The 15,195-nt window shown below is 46.8% G+C and overlaps 1 protein-coding gene across 5 annotated transcripts in view; it reads left to right on the top strand.

The window, feature by feature from the left end:
* The window catches only part of LOC139748140 (aquaporin-7-like), a 171,804-nt gene that overhangs the window by 137,875 nt on the left and 18,734 nt on the right, over window positions 1-15,195 (top strand). For 2 of the 5 annotated variants that reach the window (XM_071660815.1, XM_071660817.1), the window contains exon 6: window positions 10,995-11,038. The exons of the other annotated variants lie outside the window; for them this stretch is intronic. In XM_071660815.1, coding sequence (XP_071516916.1) covers window positions 10,995-11,038 — 44 coding nt within the window. The remainder of the gene's footprint in view (window positions 1-10,994; window positions 11,039-15,195) is intronic. 5 annotated transcript variants of the gene reach the window in all.

Here is a 15,195-nt window from a genome sequence, read left to right as displayed (position 1 = left end):
TAAGACAAGAGACCCATCACTGAAACGGTCACCAGTTACAGTGAAAGACCCCCATCACTAAGACAAGAGACCCATCACTGAAACGGTTACCAGTTACAGTGAAAGACCCCATCACTAAGACAAGAGACCCATCACTGAAACGGTCACCAGTTACAGTGAAAGACCCCCATCACTAACCCATCACTGACAGTGCTAAAGCACTGAAAAGCCACCCCATCAATTGCAGTGCTTGAGCTCGGAGCCTACAGTGAAAGACCCCCATAAAGTACAAGACTATAGACCCCCTCCCCACCCATCACTTACAGTGAAAGACCCAGTCATCTACTACAGTGCTAGACCTCGCCATTTACAGTGAAAAACCATCATTTACAGTGCTGGTTGGACCCCATCACTTACAGTGAAAAACCACCATCATTTACAGTGCTGGTTGGACCCCTTCACTTACAGTGAAAGACCCAGTCATCTACTTCAATGCTAGACCTCACCATTTACAGTGAAAAACCACCATGATTTACAGTGCTGCTTGGACCCCTTCACTTACAGTGAAAAACCCCAGTCATCTACTTCAATGGTATACCTCACCACTTACAGTGAAAAACCACCATCATTTACAAAGCTGGTTGGACCTCTTCACTTACAGTGAAAGACCCAGTCATCTACTTCAATGCTAGACCTCACCATTCACAGTGAAAACCACCATCATTTACAGTGAAAGACCCAGTCATCTACTTCAATGCGAGACCTCACCACTTACAGTGACAAACCACCATCATTTACAGTGCTGGTTGGACTCCTACAGTGAAAGCCCCCATTAGTTTTACAGTGCCAGTCTTCATCGCAAGTCTGGACACTGTAGAATAACAAATAAATTCCCATTAATTACAAGCTCGATGTGTTCTGTTAATGGAACACAGCGGTCTTCTACACCAGACACGCTCCTCACCACCGTTAGACAACCACGAATTACATTTACATAAATCGAATTACATTTACACCGTAATTTTAACGCATCAAAGCTTAGTGATTTACGGGCTCCATGGCTGGGCCCCCTTCCGGTCACCATACTAGTTCTAGTTGCTAGTTCTAGTGCCTTGATTTACGGTTCTCGGTCAATCATTTACCCCGTTATTTACCATACTGGACCTTCCCCCCAACTAGCCTTGATTTACAGAGGTCTTCGCACCCCTTCCTCCCTACCCTCCCCTTGATTTACAGAGGTCTTCCTCCCCTACCCCACCTTGATTTACAGAGGTCTTCCTCCCTACCCTCACCTTGATTTACAGAGGTCTTCCTCCCTACCCTTACCTTGATTTACAGAGGTCTTCCTCCCTACCCTCCCCTTGATTTACAGAGGTCTTCCTCCCTACCCTTACCTTGATTTACAGAGGTCTTCCTCCCTACCCCACCTTGATTTACAGAGGTCTTCCTCCCTACCCCACCTTGATTTACAGAAGTCTTCCTCCCTACCCCACCTTGATTTACAGAGGTCTTCCTCCCTACCCTTACCTTGATTTACAGAGGTCTTCCTCCCTACCCCACCTTGATTTACAGAAGTCTTCCTTCCTACCCCACCTTGATTTACAGAGGTCTTCCTCCCTACCCTCACCTTGATTTACAGAGGTCTTCCTCCCTACCCCACCTTGATTTACAGAGGTCTTCCTCCCTACCCAACCTTGATTTACAGAGGTCTTCCTCCCTACCCCACCTTGATTTACAGTGGCCTTCATATTCAGGACAGAAACATGTCACTTACAATACCTCATCACTTACAATACGACGTCCAGTGATTGGTACAGTCGACCCAATCGTGGAAATGATTGGGGCCTCATCCCTTAACAGAATTAGACCCTCCAATCCATATCTTGCAACATCATCGCCTTAAAGAAATTAAACCTAAATTAAGGCAAATTTGATTTCATATTAAGGTAGATTGTCTATTACGCGACCCTGAACTACTTCTCGCACAACAGACCAATTCAACCCGACCTTAAATCCGCGTTTAGTGTTAGTATAATTGAACCTGAAACGAGGTATACGTGATTTCATTTTAATTTTCAATTTTTTTTCAATATATATATATATATATATATTTTTTTTTTTTTTTTTTTTTTTTTTATACTTTGTCGCTGTCTCCCGCGTTTGCGAGGTAGCGCAAGGAAACAGACGAAAGAAATGGCCCCCCCCCCCATACACATGTACATACACACGTCCACACACGCAAATATACATACCTACACAGCTTTCCATGGTTTACCCCAGACGCTTCACATGCCTTGCTTCAATCCACTGACAGCACGTCAACCCCTGTATACCACATGACTCCAATTCACTCTATTTCTTGCCCTCCTTTCACCCTCCTGCATGTTCAGGCCCCGATCACACAAAATCTTTTTCACTCCATCTTTCCACCTCCAATTTGGTCTCCCTCTTCTCCTCGTTCCCTCCACCTCCGACACATATATCCTCTTGGTCAATCTCTCCTCACTCATTCTCTCCATATATATATATATATATATATATATATATATATATATATATATATTGGAAAGGATCACAATTTTGTGCGTGATCAAGATATTCCTATGAGTCCACGGGGAAAAAATGAAACACGGTAAGCTCCCAAGTGCACTTTCGTGTAATAATCACATCATCAGGGGAGACAAAAGGGAGGAAAATAACAGTCAGTTGATATACAACGAAGAGACGTAGTATCTTTAAGCCAGGGAAGTACCCTACACTAGACTACCACATAATCCTCAGGTTTCTCGCACACACACACACACACACACACACACACACACACACACACACACACACTGTTTCCTGTATACAGGTCGACCCGTCTTGAATACCTGAACCTCCTGAGCACGTCGGTACGACCCTCAACCACGTCGGTACGACCCTTGACCACGTCGGTACGACCCTTGACCACGTCGGTACGACCCTTGACCATGTCAGTACGACCCTTGCGCATGACGGTGCGACGCTTGAGCACGACGGTATAATACTTGACCACAATACATGACCGTCGTACTCAAGGATCGTACCGTCGTACTCAAGGATCGTACCGTCGTACTCAAGGGTCGTACCGTCGTGCTCTAGGCGTGCACCGTCGTGCACAAGGGTCGTACCGTCTACTCAAGGATCGTACCGTCGTACTCAAGGGTCGTACCGTCGTGCTCAAGGATCGTACCATCGTACTCAAGGGTCGTACCGTCGTGCTCCAGGATCGTACCGTCGTGCTCAAGGATCGTACCGTCGTACTCAAGGGTCGTACCGTCGTGCTCAAGGATCGTACCGTCGTACTCAAGGATCGTACCTTCGTGCTCAAGGATCGTACCGTCGTACTCAAGGATCGTACCATCGTACTCAAGGATCGTACCGTCGTGCTCAAGGATCGTACCGTCGTACTCAAGGGTCGTACCATCGTGCTCAAGGATCGTATTGTCGTGCTCAAGGATCGTACCGTCGTACTCAAGGGTCGTACCATCGTGCTCAAGGATCGTACCGTCGTACTCAAGGATCGTACCGTCGTACTCAAGGGTCGTACCTTCGTGCTCAAGGATCGTACCGTCGTGCTCAAGGATCGTACCGTCGCACTCAAGGGTCGTACCGTCGTGCTGAAGGGTCGTACCATCGTACTCAAGGATCGTACCGTCGTACTCAAGGGTCGTACCGTCGTGCTGAAGTGTCATACCATCGTGCTCAAGGATCGTACCGTCGTACTCAAGGGTCGTACCGTCGTACTCAAGAGTCGTACCATCGTACTCAAGGATCGTACCGTCGTACTCAAGGATCGTACCGTCGTACTCAAGGATCGTACCATCGTACTCAAGGATCGTACCGTCGTGCTCAAGGATCGTACCGTCGTACTCAAGGATCGTACCGTCGTACTCAAGGGTCGTACCGTCGTGCTCTAGGGATACAAACACCAGCGCAATACCGAAAACACTTCTCCAACGAGACTTTTGGGCCCAGTTGTACACGTCCCTCTCCTCACACTGTGTGGCGCCTCTACTTCATAGACGCTGACAACGAGTCAATATTTGGCCCTAGTGGAGGCGACCCGTGCCAGCAGGCTCGTCTGTGTAACAGGCAATAAGTCCCTTAATGAAACGAGGTGGCGCTAATGAGCAATGATGGCTCATTAGTCCCTCCATCGTCCGATATAACTAATGAGGTGTGGAGTGGCCTGTGCTTCTGTTCAGCAGGACATGTGGCAAAGAAGGCCATGGTGGAGGCGTTCACATGAGGGTGGTGTGCACGTTCACATGAGGGTGGTGAGGACGTTCACATGAGGGTGGTGAGTACGTTCACATGGAGGTGGTGAGTACGTTCACATGGAGGGTGGTGAGTACGTTCACATGAGGGTGGTGAGGACGTTCACATTAGGGTGGTGAGCACGTTCACATGGGGGTGGTGAGCACGTTCACATGAGGGTGGTGAGCACGTTCACATGAGGGTGGTGAGCACGTTCACATGAGGGTGGTGAACACGTTCACATGAGGGTGGTGAGCACGTTCACATGAGGGTGGTGAGCACGTTCACATGAGGGTGGTGAGCACGTTCACATGAGGGTGGTGTGCACGTTCACATGGAGGTGGTGAGTACGTTCACATGAGGGTGGTGAGGACGTTCACATGAGGGTGGTGAGCACGTTCACATGAGGGTGGTGAGCACGTTCACATGAGGGTGGTGAACACGTTCACATGAGGGTGGTGAGCACGTTCACATGAGGGTGGTGAGTACGTTCACATGAGGGTGGTGAGCACGTTCACATGAGGGTGGTGTGCACGTTCACATGGAGGTGGTGAGTACGTTCACATGAGGGTGGTGAGGACGTTCACATGAGGGTGGTGAGCACGTTCACATGGAGGTGGTGAGTACGTTCACATGAGGGTGGTGAGCACGTTCACATGAGGGTGGTGAGGACGTTCACATGAGGGTGGTGAGCACGTTCACATGGAGGTGGTGAGTACGTTCACATGGGGGTGGTGAGCACGTTCACATGAGGGTGGTGAGCACGTTCACATGAGGGTGGTGAGTACGTTCACATGAGGGTGGTGAGCACGTTCACATGGAGGTGGTGAGTACGTTCACATGGGGGTGGTGAGCACGTTCACATGAGGATGGTGAGCACGTTCACATGAGGGTGGTGAGCACGTTCACATGAGGGTGGTGAGCACGTTCACATGAGGGTGGTGAGCACGTTCACATGAGGGATGGCGTGGGTGTTCACATAGGGTGTTAGGGGATGTTCACATGAGATGGTGGGGTCGTTCACATGGGGGTTGATGTAGACGTACACATGCGATAGTGGGGACGTTCACATAGCATGGTGTACATATCTCGCCACATATTAAGACAGGAATCTTGAGACACAGATGAGCACAAACGATGTGGCATAGACGTTCACATGAACGGAGACGTTCACATGGGGATACTCACCTGACGAGACGAGACAATAGACATTCCCATAGTAAACTTATGGGCGTTTTGTGATAGCGTGCTGAACGTTCACATTCACACTGGAATGTGAATGTTTGCAAATCCTGTTGGAGACGTTCACATACTGGAGTCTGGCGGTCTTGGGGTGTTCTTACTGCAAGAGAGAGATTGGAGTTTGACGACAGGGTTGAGAAGTTTACATAATGGGTATGGGACATTCCCCTTAGTGGGTTGAAGACGGTCTGAGAATGAACGGCGGGCGTTTAGGAACAGCGTTCACATAATGGAATGGCATGTTTCAGAGAAAATGGGGAAGGGGTGGGCGAACGTCCACGGAATATAGCAGAGAATGTTAACGGTGTTGAAAGAAAGACGTTCATATCTTATAACAAAGCGAATGACGTTCCTAAAGAAGTAAAAGTAACGTTCATTTAGGAGAGTGGGAGACGTTCACATAGCATAGTGAAGGACTGTCCGTAAAGTATAGTGGATATATGTTCCCATAAGTAGATTGGGACGATCACATAGAATGAGGAGCGATATCTAACTGGGATGAAAAACGTTCTCTTCACATAGTGAAGTGGGTTACGTTCACATTCTGGAGTGTGGACGTTCAGGTAAAGGAGTGGATGACATGACGGAAACGTTAGTGCGAGAGAAGGCCTAGGCGGTGGTGATGGGAGCGCCAGCCACTTGCAGTGGTGAGGGGGAGAAACTCGGCCGAGGTGGGTGGGAAAATTTTGTGGTCAAGTTGCTCGAGAAGTGACACCTATTACATAGACATACACAGACACATACACACGTCCAAATCTCAGACACATACACACGTCCAGATCACAGACATATACATCCATACGAGCTTTCATGTTACTCATGTTACTCATCCATATTACTGGATCAGGTATGAACTCCAGTCAGGCCAGCCAGCTCACAGCTGACCTAGCTTTTCATCCTTGCCTCTGGAACTGCTGGATGAATGTGAACTTCTTGTAAGTTTCAAGTGTACACACTTTCCTTTTATAGTTGGTCCATTGTGGTAAGCATTGACGAAACGGCTTCTCCTTCTTAAACTAACAACACTGGTGTCCCTTAAGGCTGCACCCTGTAGCCTACCTTCTATCTTCTGTCCATGAATTATCTTCTTTCGTCCTGTCCATGAATTATCTTGCTTCACCTGTCCATGAATCATCTTCTTTCATCTGTCTATGAATTATCTTTTCCTCAGCATCCGACCCTATTCACTTCAACCCTCGTGACTCCAACCTCGTTCTCTTTCTCGTACTGAACATGTTTTTCCTCTCATAATTTGGACTTGTGCAGCATCTTGGAATGAGGAGGTAGAAACCTGGTTAGGTTTGGTGATGTAAAAACGCAGTCTCTACCGTAGAGTAGCGGTTTGTGTGTCTGACTATGAATTTACGCATGGGCTCGCCCGGGTTCGAATCTTCTTTATGTTAGTCGATAAATGGGTACCTGGTATAGTCTGGGGATATATATATATATATAACCCCGTGGACTCATAGAAATATATATATATATATATATATATATATATATATATATATATATATATATATATATATATATATATATATATATATATATATATATATATATATGCAAATAAACACGAGGAAAATGAAATGCATGAAGTTCCCAAGCGCACTTTCGTGTGATGATCACTATATTAACAACACCACTTTTCAACCATGCATTAGAATAGACATGTTGGGCATAACCATATCCTCTACCCTGCTATGAAAATATAAGTAACCTCGAAATGTACTTCCTAAAAAACATATTGCTGTATCCTTTGAGTAGCTACGCCATATGGACAAGGGGCCTCATTCGTCGCAGCCTGGAGTGCTGCTCACATATTTGAGGTGGCCATCTCCTCCTCTCTCTCAGCCAGAGCGAATTCCATAGCCTTTCGCCTCAAGAACTCTCTTGGTATCACCTCTCTCCAACCATCACACTCTATCCGTCGTGGTGCTGCTGTTCTATGCCTGTTTACAGGCCACTGATTTCAGGCTGTTTTTGTGAATATTCGAGCCACTAAGTCTCGGACCCTAGGTACGCAACTGGCTGCTGCTTCCTATAGTTTCTGTGTGCAGACCAATCACACGAGGATTGACTGTAATGAGACTTTCTTTTCTTGAATAGCGAAACTGTAGAATTATCTCCCTTTTCTCTTTCACTCTCAAGCTCTCCATCTTAACGATCAGGTCTACAGACACGTAAGGAGTTCTAGTCATTTTTTTTTTGTATTCATCTTACATACACTGAATTAATTCTTTTACCCGAGATGGCCTACGATCAGTGCAGGTATTTGCTTGTGTCGTTTCATACAGTATATATATATATATATATATATATATATATATATATATATATATATATATATATATATATATATAATTCACGGGGAAATGAAACACGATAAGTTCCCAAGTGCACTTTCGTGTAATGATCTCATCTTCAGGGGAGATACAAGAATGGGATAGAAGACGTAGAATAGTCAGTTGATATACAAGGAAGAGACGGAGCTAGGACGCCATTTGGTCAACATGTTAACGAAATGGCGTCCTAGTTACGTCTCTTCCTTGTATATTAACTGACTGTTATGTTTCTTTATTGTATCTCCCCTGATGATGTGATTATTACACGAAAGTGAACTTGGGAACTTATCGTGTTTCATTTCCCCATGGATCAGAAGGAATTTGCTTGATCACACGCTCGATTGCGACATTTTCCTATATATATATATATATATATATATATATATGTTTTAGATATCTGGGAGTGGATCTGGCAGCGGATGGAACCATGGAAGCGGAAGTGGGTCATAAGGTGGGGGAGGGGGCGAAAATCCTGGGAGCCTTGAAGAATGTGTGGAAGTCGAGAACATTATCTCGGAAAGCAAAAATGGGTATGTTTGAAGGAATAGTGGTTCCAACAATGTTGTATGGTTGCGAGGCGTGGGCTATGGATAGAGTTGTGCGCAGGAGGGTGGATGTGCTGGAAATGAGATGTTTGAGGACAATGTGTGGTGTGAGGTGGTTTGATCGAGTAAGTAACGTAAGGGTAAGAGAGATGTGTGGAAACAAAAAGAGCGTGGTTGAGAGAGCAGAAGAGGGTGTTTTGAAATGGTTTGGGCACATGGAGAGAATGAGTGAGGAAAGATTGACCAAGAGGATATATGTGTCGGAGGTGGAGGGAACGAGCAGAAGTGGGAGACCAAATTGGAGGTGGAAAGATGGAGTGAAAAATATTTTGTGTGATCGGGGCCTGAACATGCAGGAGGGTGAAAGGAGGGCAAGGAATAGAGTGAATTGGATCGATGTGGTATACCGGGGTTGACGTGCTGTCAGTGGATTGAATCAGGGCATGTGAAGCGTCTGGGGTAAACCATGGAAAGCTGTGCAGGTATGTATATTTGCGTGTGTGGACGTGTGTGTATGTACATGTGAGTGGGGTGGGTTGGGCCATTCCTTTCGTCTGTTTCCTTGCGCTACCTTGCAAACGCGGGAGACAGCGGCAAAATATATATATATATATATATATATATATATATATATATATATATATATATATATATATATATATATATATATTGAAGTATATACAAACACTGGGGCAGCAAGAATGTAACGCTCTCTCCCTGTAATGACACGATCGCCAGAAACCACACAGAGCAGCAGTAATTACCCACAGGATCGACAGACAAGGGAAGATCACCTCGGCCTGCTCACCTCCCCACCCCACACCACCCGCGGGTAGAGCTCCTCCTCCTCTCCTCTTCCCCACGTCCCTCACTCCCACCGCTGGGGAAGCGTAGCGCCATCGAGGGCCCGAGACTTTCACAGACCAGAGCGACCCGTCATGCTGGCTGATCCCGCCCGTCACGCTGTTGGCCTGGCGCATTTTAGAGGGTACTTTCCACGCAGGATCTACACGCGCCTGTGTTATTATGAGACACACCGGGTGGTGTAAGACCGTGTGTGTGTGTGTGTGTGTGTGCCGGGCGATTTGATCTTGCCTACCAAAGGTGCGTCTAAATTATCGGTCCGCCGGAGAACTGGCTGTGGATGGTGTGCCCTGGTTTTGATGCAGTGTGCATGACAACAAGAGATTAGATGTGAGTAAATGAGGCCAGTGTTTCCTCTGTTTTGGAGCTACGTCCCTAGAGCGGGAAACAGCGTGCAGGTATATATATATATATATATATATATATATATATATATATATATATATATATATATATATATATACACACACACGTATGCGCATGTGTATCTGTATATTTTTTCTATTTGGTGAAGATTTCCGGAATATTATATATATTTGATAGACGATCAAAACCATCCAAGTTGGAGACGGTTTTGTGATTGAGATTAGAAAGTGAGAGCTTTATTCTGTGACGCTTTCGGAATTCGCGGCCAACAGACAGATGGCAGCACGTGTGGCGGAAGACGTCCGTGAAGTAACATATTATTATGATCTGGTCGCTCAGGAGGCCATCATCCCTCTGCATATCTTACTGGTGCAAAAACGTGGAATGTATTTCAACTCTGAATATCATAAGATAGAAGTGTTTTCTTTCAATATTTACAGTGTAAGTGTAAAGAAGGGGATATCATTTCTCCGTAGAGTTACCATATAGTTCAAAAATCGCCCGAGGACATTCAATCAAGTCCTGTGTCATTCCCTGTTACTGGAGGCCAGTGAAGACTTGCCTCCCTTGGCTAACACCCAGGCATTAGAGACTGAACCGTGTTGTGAGCGACGGTGCTGCCATTTGCGGTGGGCAGATACACTACCAGCTTATTGACAGTATACGTATTAGCACAGGGATGAGAGTACGATATGCCAGTGTGTTTAAAGACTTAAGATAGAGTAACCATGTCTGCTTTGTAGTGTGCAATCTGTCGCGCCAGTTTCGCCATTCGTGTGAATATGTATCTTGTAGATTTAATGTCGTGATCTCCTGGCTCCTTCCTCACATCTGTGGATTTCCTTAATACTCCGTCGAACCAGGACGTGACAGGATATATTCCTTCGTGTCTCCACCCTCTATATGTACCTCATATAACAGTGTTACTCAAATCAGTGTTTCCTTACAGCATTTTACCATTGTCTGATGTTCTGTTGTACCATTTCCCTTCTGATGGATTCCTGAGTTATACCCTCTCCGTCCACATCCCTTACAAGGATTTTTAGTTCATGTACTGTAAAATAGCTGTAGAGTTTCGAGACTCACCTTTTGACCACCTTCCCCATAACTTGAGTGCCCTTCCTAACCCTTCTAACCACCGAGCGAGAGCCCTAACTCTTCCCTCATAAACTGAGTGCCTTCCCGTGTCATACAAACCGTCAAATAAAGTCCTTGAACTTTCCCTATAACTTGAGTGCTTTTCCTCACTCTAGTACCCAGCAGGCAAGAGCCATGAAACTTCCCTATAACTTGATTGCCTCTCCTAGCCCAGGGGCTTCCTCCTCCTCTTCCTCCTTTTCCTTGTACTAACTATCTGTGGTCTTCCCTCAAGGCCTGGGCGTGGATGGCAAGTACTCCAGCAAGAACAGAATCCTGGTGAGTGTCTGTGTGTGTGTGTGTGTGTCTTCGTCCCTCCCGCGCTCATCTTGCACTCTGCCCACCTCTGCACCCACAGCTCGAGTTGCACTCTTTCACGAGTGATCACCTCACACGTCTTTTCTTTTTAGTCGCTGTTTTCCAATGCGTACCGGCACCGTAAGATTATAATGCTATGTTCGACTGTCTTTTGTTTGCATTACACATCATATTCCCTAGATAATGTGTCCTTACCTGACACTTAAGGCACCGGAAGGCAGCGCACTTAATTCATAACCTTCCAGAGCTGAATTTTCAACACTTATGAAGAACTGATGTTGGAAAATCATGTTCATTTCTTGCTTTAAGGAAGATGCTCGTGGTCTGGTTGGTACAATGGATTCCAGCCATCTGACCAGCTCCACTCTGGTCGTGAGGGAAATATCAATAGCGTTTTGACAGACGTGAGGAAGAAGAGGGAATACAGTCAGCTCTCCGTCAGCTAAGTCCCTAACTTGCCCTGGGTGACGATGAGATATGCCTTGGGACTGAGTGAGTGGAAGATGGACCAAGTGGCTAATTTACACCCAGACTTTTCATATGACAAGATTTGACACAAAATAACACATGGAGGTGGGATTACAATAGACACCATAAGCTTCGAATCCTTGTGTGAGTGACAACGAGTTCTGTGATCCTGTTGGTGCTGCAGGGCGTGAGCCAGGGGCAACGTGCGCCACAGACATATTCCAGCAGCTCTCACGTCCAGCACGAGGGAGGGACGACATTCTTCCAGCGACCGTAACATACGCCACAAAAGCGAGAGAGAACCACAGATTCATTCCAGCGACCGTAACTTACGCCACAAAAGCGGGAAAGAACCACAGATTCATTCCAGCGACCGTAAAATACGCCACAAAAGCGAGAGAGAACCACAGATTCATTCCAGCGACCGCCATATAGGCCACAAAAGCGGGAGAGAACCACAGATTCATTCCAGCGGTCGTTGTGTGAAATAACTTCGGCTCGAGAGACCCACGAACGGGCCTCACTTGCTGCACCGGTGTTCACATCAGCTCACAGACTCGTCCTCCTTGATGACAGACGACAAGTGTACCCGAGTGACGCCCTCTAGACACAAGGTATGCCTGGCACTGTGAGTGTGGCTATGGCAGTATCGCACCCAGGTCGAGGTGTCAGCATTCTGGACTTGTGTGCTTCACATGTGAGACAACGCGGTTCGAAGTGCAGCAGGGGTAATAAAATGTTTCATGAACGGATGAACACTGGGCAAGACTCGAGGTACCGAATTGGTTATGAAATGCTTCATGAGCAGGTGAACCCATACAGTGAGTAAGACTCGAGGTACCGAATTGGTTATAAAATGCTCATGAGCGGGTGAACCCATACACTGGGCAAGACTTGAGGTACCGAATTGGTTATAAAATGCTTCATGAGCGGGTGAACCCATACAGTGAGTAAGACTCGAGGTACCGAATTGGTTATAAAATGCTTCATGAGCAGGTGAACCCATACAGTGAGTAAGACTCGAGGTACCGAATTGGTTATAAAATGCTTCATGAGCGGGTGAACCCATACAGTGAGTAAGACTCGAGGTACCGAATTGGTTATAAAATGCCTCATGAGCGGGTGAGCCCATACATTGGGAAAGGTTCGAGGTGCCATAGGGTTTACAAAATGCTTCATGAGCGGATGAACCCATACAGTGAGTAAGACTCGAGGTACCGAATGGGTTATGAAATGCTTCATGAGCGGGTGAACTCACACACTGGACAAAGTTCGAGGTGCCGAATGAGACATAAAATGCTTCACAGACAGAAGGACACACACCTCCAGGATCCAGCACCTAACAGAACATAATTTCAGGTGAACGAACAGTCATTCATTGATAAAAAAAATACAACTGTACCTGATATTAACACAACACTTCATATTTGTAATTACTAAGTTATACTTATGATAACGTCATTGTAATTCAAAGGTGGATTACCTCTCGACTTCGAGTTGGGCTAAGTTACTTGAACCATTATTCGAATACTCAAGGTTTGGCCCTCTAGTATTTGGATCATTTACGTGAATATTCAAGTCTAGTGTGTATTGATTGCATTATTACCCGGATATTCAGGTTTGGGCAACATTGTAAGGAGCATCAAATATTCAAGTCAGGTGTCACCTGTTCAGCTAACTAACAGGTCTAGTTATCGATAACCTGAGGCATGTGATCCTTGCCCAACTCAGACACAACCACAGGATAACTTATGAAGCCACCATCAGGCGAGCAACACACGTACAGGTCCTCAGAATGGCTCTCCACGACGTCCCCAAGTGAGGGACACACGGACAGGTCCTTAGAACGACTCTCCATGACGTCCCCAGGTGAGGGACACGCGTACAGGTCCTTAGAACGACTCTCCACGACGTCCCCAGGTGAGGAACACGCGTACAGGTCCTTAGAACGACTCTCCATGACGTCCCCAGGTGAGGGACACACGTACAGGTCCTTAGAACGACTCTCCACGACGTCCCCAGGTGAAGAACACGCGTACAGGTCCTTAGAACGACTCTCCATGACGTCCCCAGGTGAGGGACACGCGTACAGGTCCTTAGAACGACTCTCCACGACGTCCCCAGGTGAAGAACACGCGTACAGGTCCTTAGAACGACTCTCCATGACGTCCCCAGGTGAGGGACACGCGTACAAGTCCTTAGAATGACTCTCCATGACGTCCCCAGGTGAGGAACGCACGTACAGGTCCTTAGAACGACTCTCCATGATGTCCTCAGGAAAGGAACGCACGTACAGGTCCTTAGAAGGACTCTCCATGACGTCCCCAAGTGAGGGACACACGTACAGGTCCCCAGAATGACTCTCCACGACGTCCCCAAGTGAGGAACACGCGTACAGGTCCCAAGAATGGCTCTCCACGACGTCCCCAGGCGAGGAACGCACGTACAGGTCCTTAGAAGGACTCTCCATGATGTCCCCAAGTGAGGAACACGCGTACAAGTCCTTAGAACGACTCTCCATGATGTCTTCAGGAAAGGAACGCACGTACAGGTCCTTAGAACGACTCTCCACGACGTCCCCAGGTGAGGGACACGCGTACAAGTCCTTAGAATGACTGTCTCCGTCTTTCTCAGACGGGCAACACACGTACATGTGTTCGGGATAGCCTCCTGCACCGTTCCCTGGCGAGGAAGGGACATGTATATCGTCAAGATGGCCCTCCTCGGCGTCCCTGGCGAGAAACATAAGTCAGGCTCTTTTCCTCGATGACTTAAGCGCCATGCGTTCCTCTCCCCTCCCTTAATTCGCCTGTAGTATTCTGCGTCATCCGTCTCGTCGGGGGCTGGTAAACAAGTTTGACAAGCCGTGCGTGGCTACCCTTTAGCCCACCAACAATACCTCGCGTCAGTAGGCGAGTTTGATGGATCGAGAGGCGTGCCCCCTGTCGCTCGCCTCGAGCACCCTACGTCTCTCATCCTCACTGATGGACGATTCTAACGAGGCTCGGTTTTGTGTATTCTGCACCCGTAGTGGACGCTGGTGTTACTGTAGTTTTATGTAGGTGTAATTTCTTCCTGAAGCCGAGGCTGCCACTGGCGGACAGAGGAGGAGGAGAAGGAGAAGCAAGACCCGAGTGGTGCTAGCCCGACGACGTATACCACCTCACCCTCACCACCACTATGGATATCATCACCACGAAAACCACAGTAATTACTAGACCCATGACCACCTCCACAGCCCCACCACAGACGTAGCGCGACTCCCGTCACTGTCTAGAGCTACACCTACCCACAACACACACTTTCCACAGTAACTCAGTAGATGCAGTAGTATTTACTCCATCACCATTATCATCCACCGGTTCCACTGTAGTGTAACTGCTACCATTTCGTTACTCAGTTATCAAACATCATTATCACCATCACCAAACGTGAGCAACAGTAATTTAACTTCTGCTTACACCAGTAACTTAGCACCAATTGAAGTAGATCATAGCTACATTTACCTTCACAGAAGTAGATTGAACTTGTATTTTTAAATAAGATCTGTCATGTAATTCTACAGAAGTAGATTGAACTTGTATATTTGAATAAGATCAGTCATGTAATTCTACAGAAGTAGATTGAACTTGTCTCTTTGAATAAGATCT

The sequence above is a fragment of the Panulirus ornatus genome, chromosome 72, assembly GCF_036320965.1.
Source record: "Panulirus ornatus isolate Po-2019 chromosome 72, ASM3632096v1, whole genome shotgun sequence".
NCBI classification, from domain to species: domain Eukaryota; kingdom Metazoa; phylum Arthropoda; class Malacostraca; order Decapoda; family Palinuridae; genus Panulirus; species Panulirus ornatus.
Note: the sequence above shows the minus strand (reverse complement) of the source record. Positions and strands in the feature narration are given on the sequence as shown.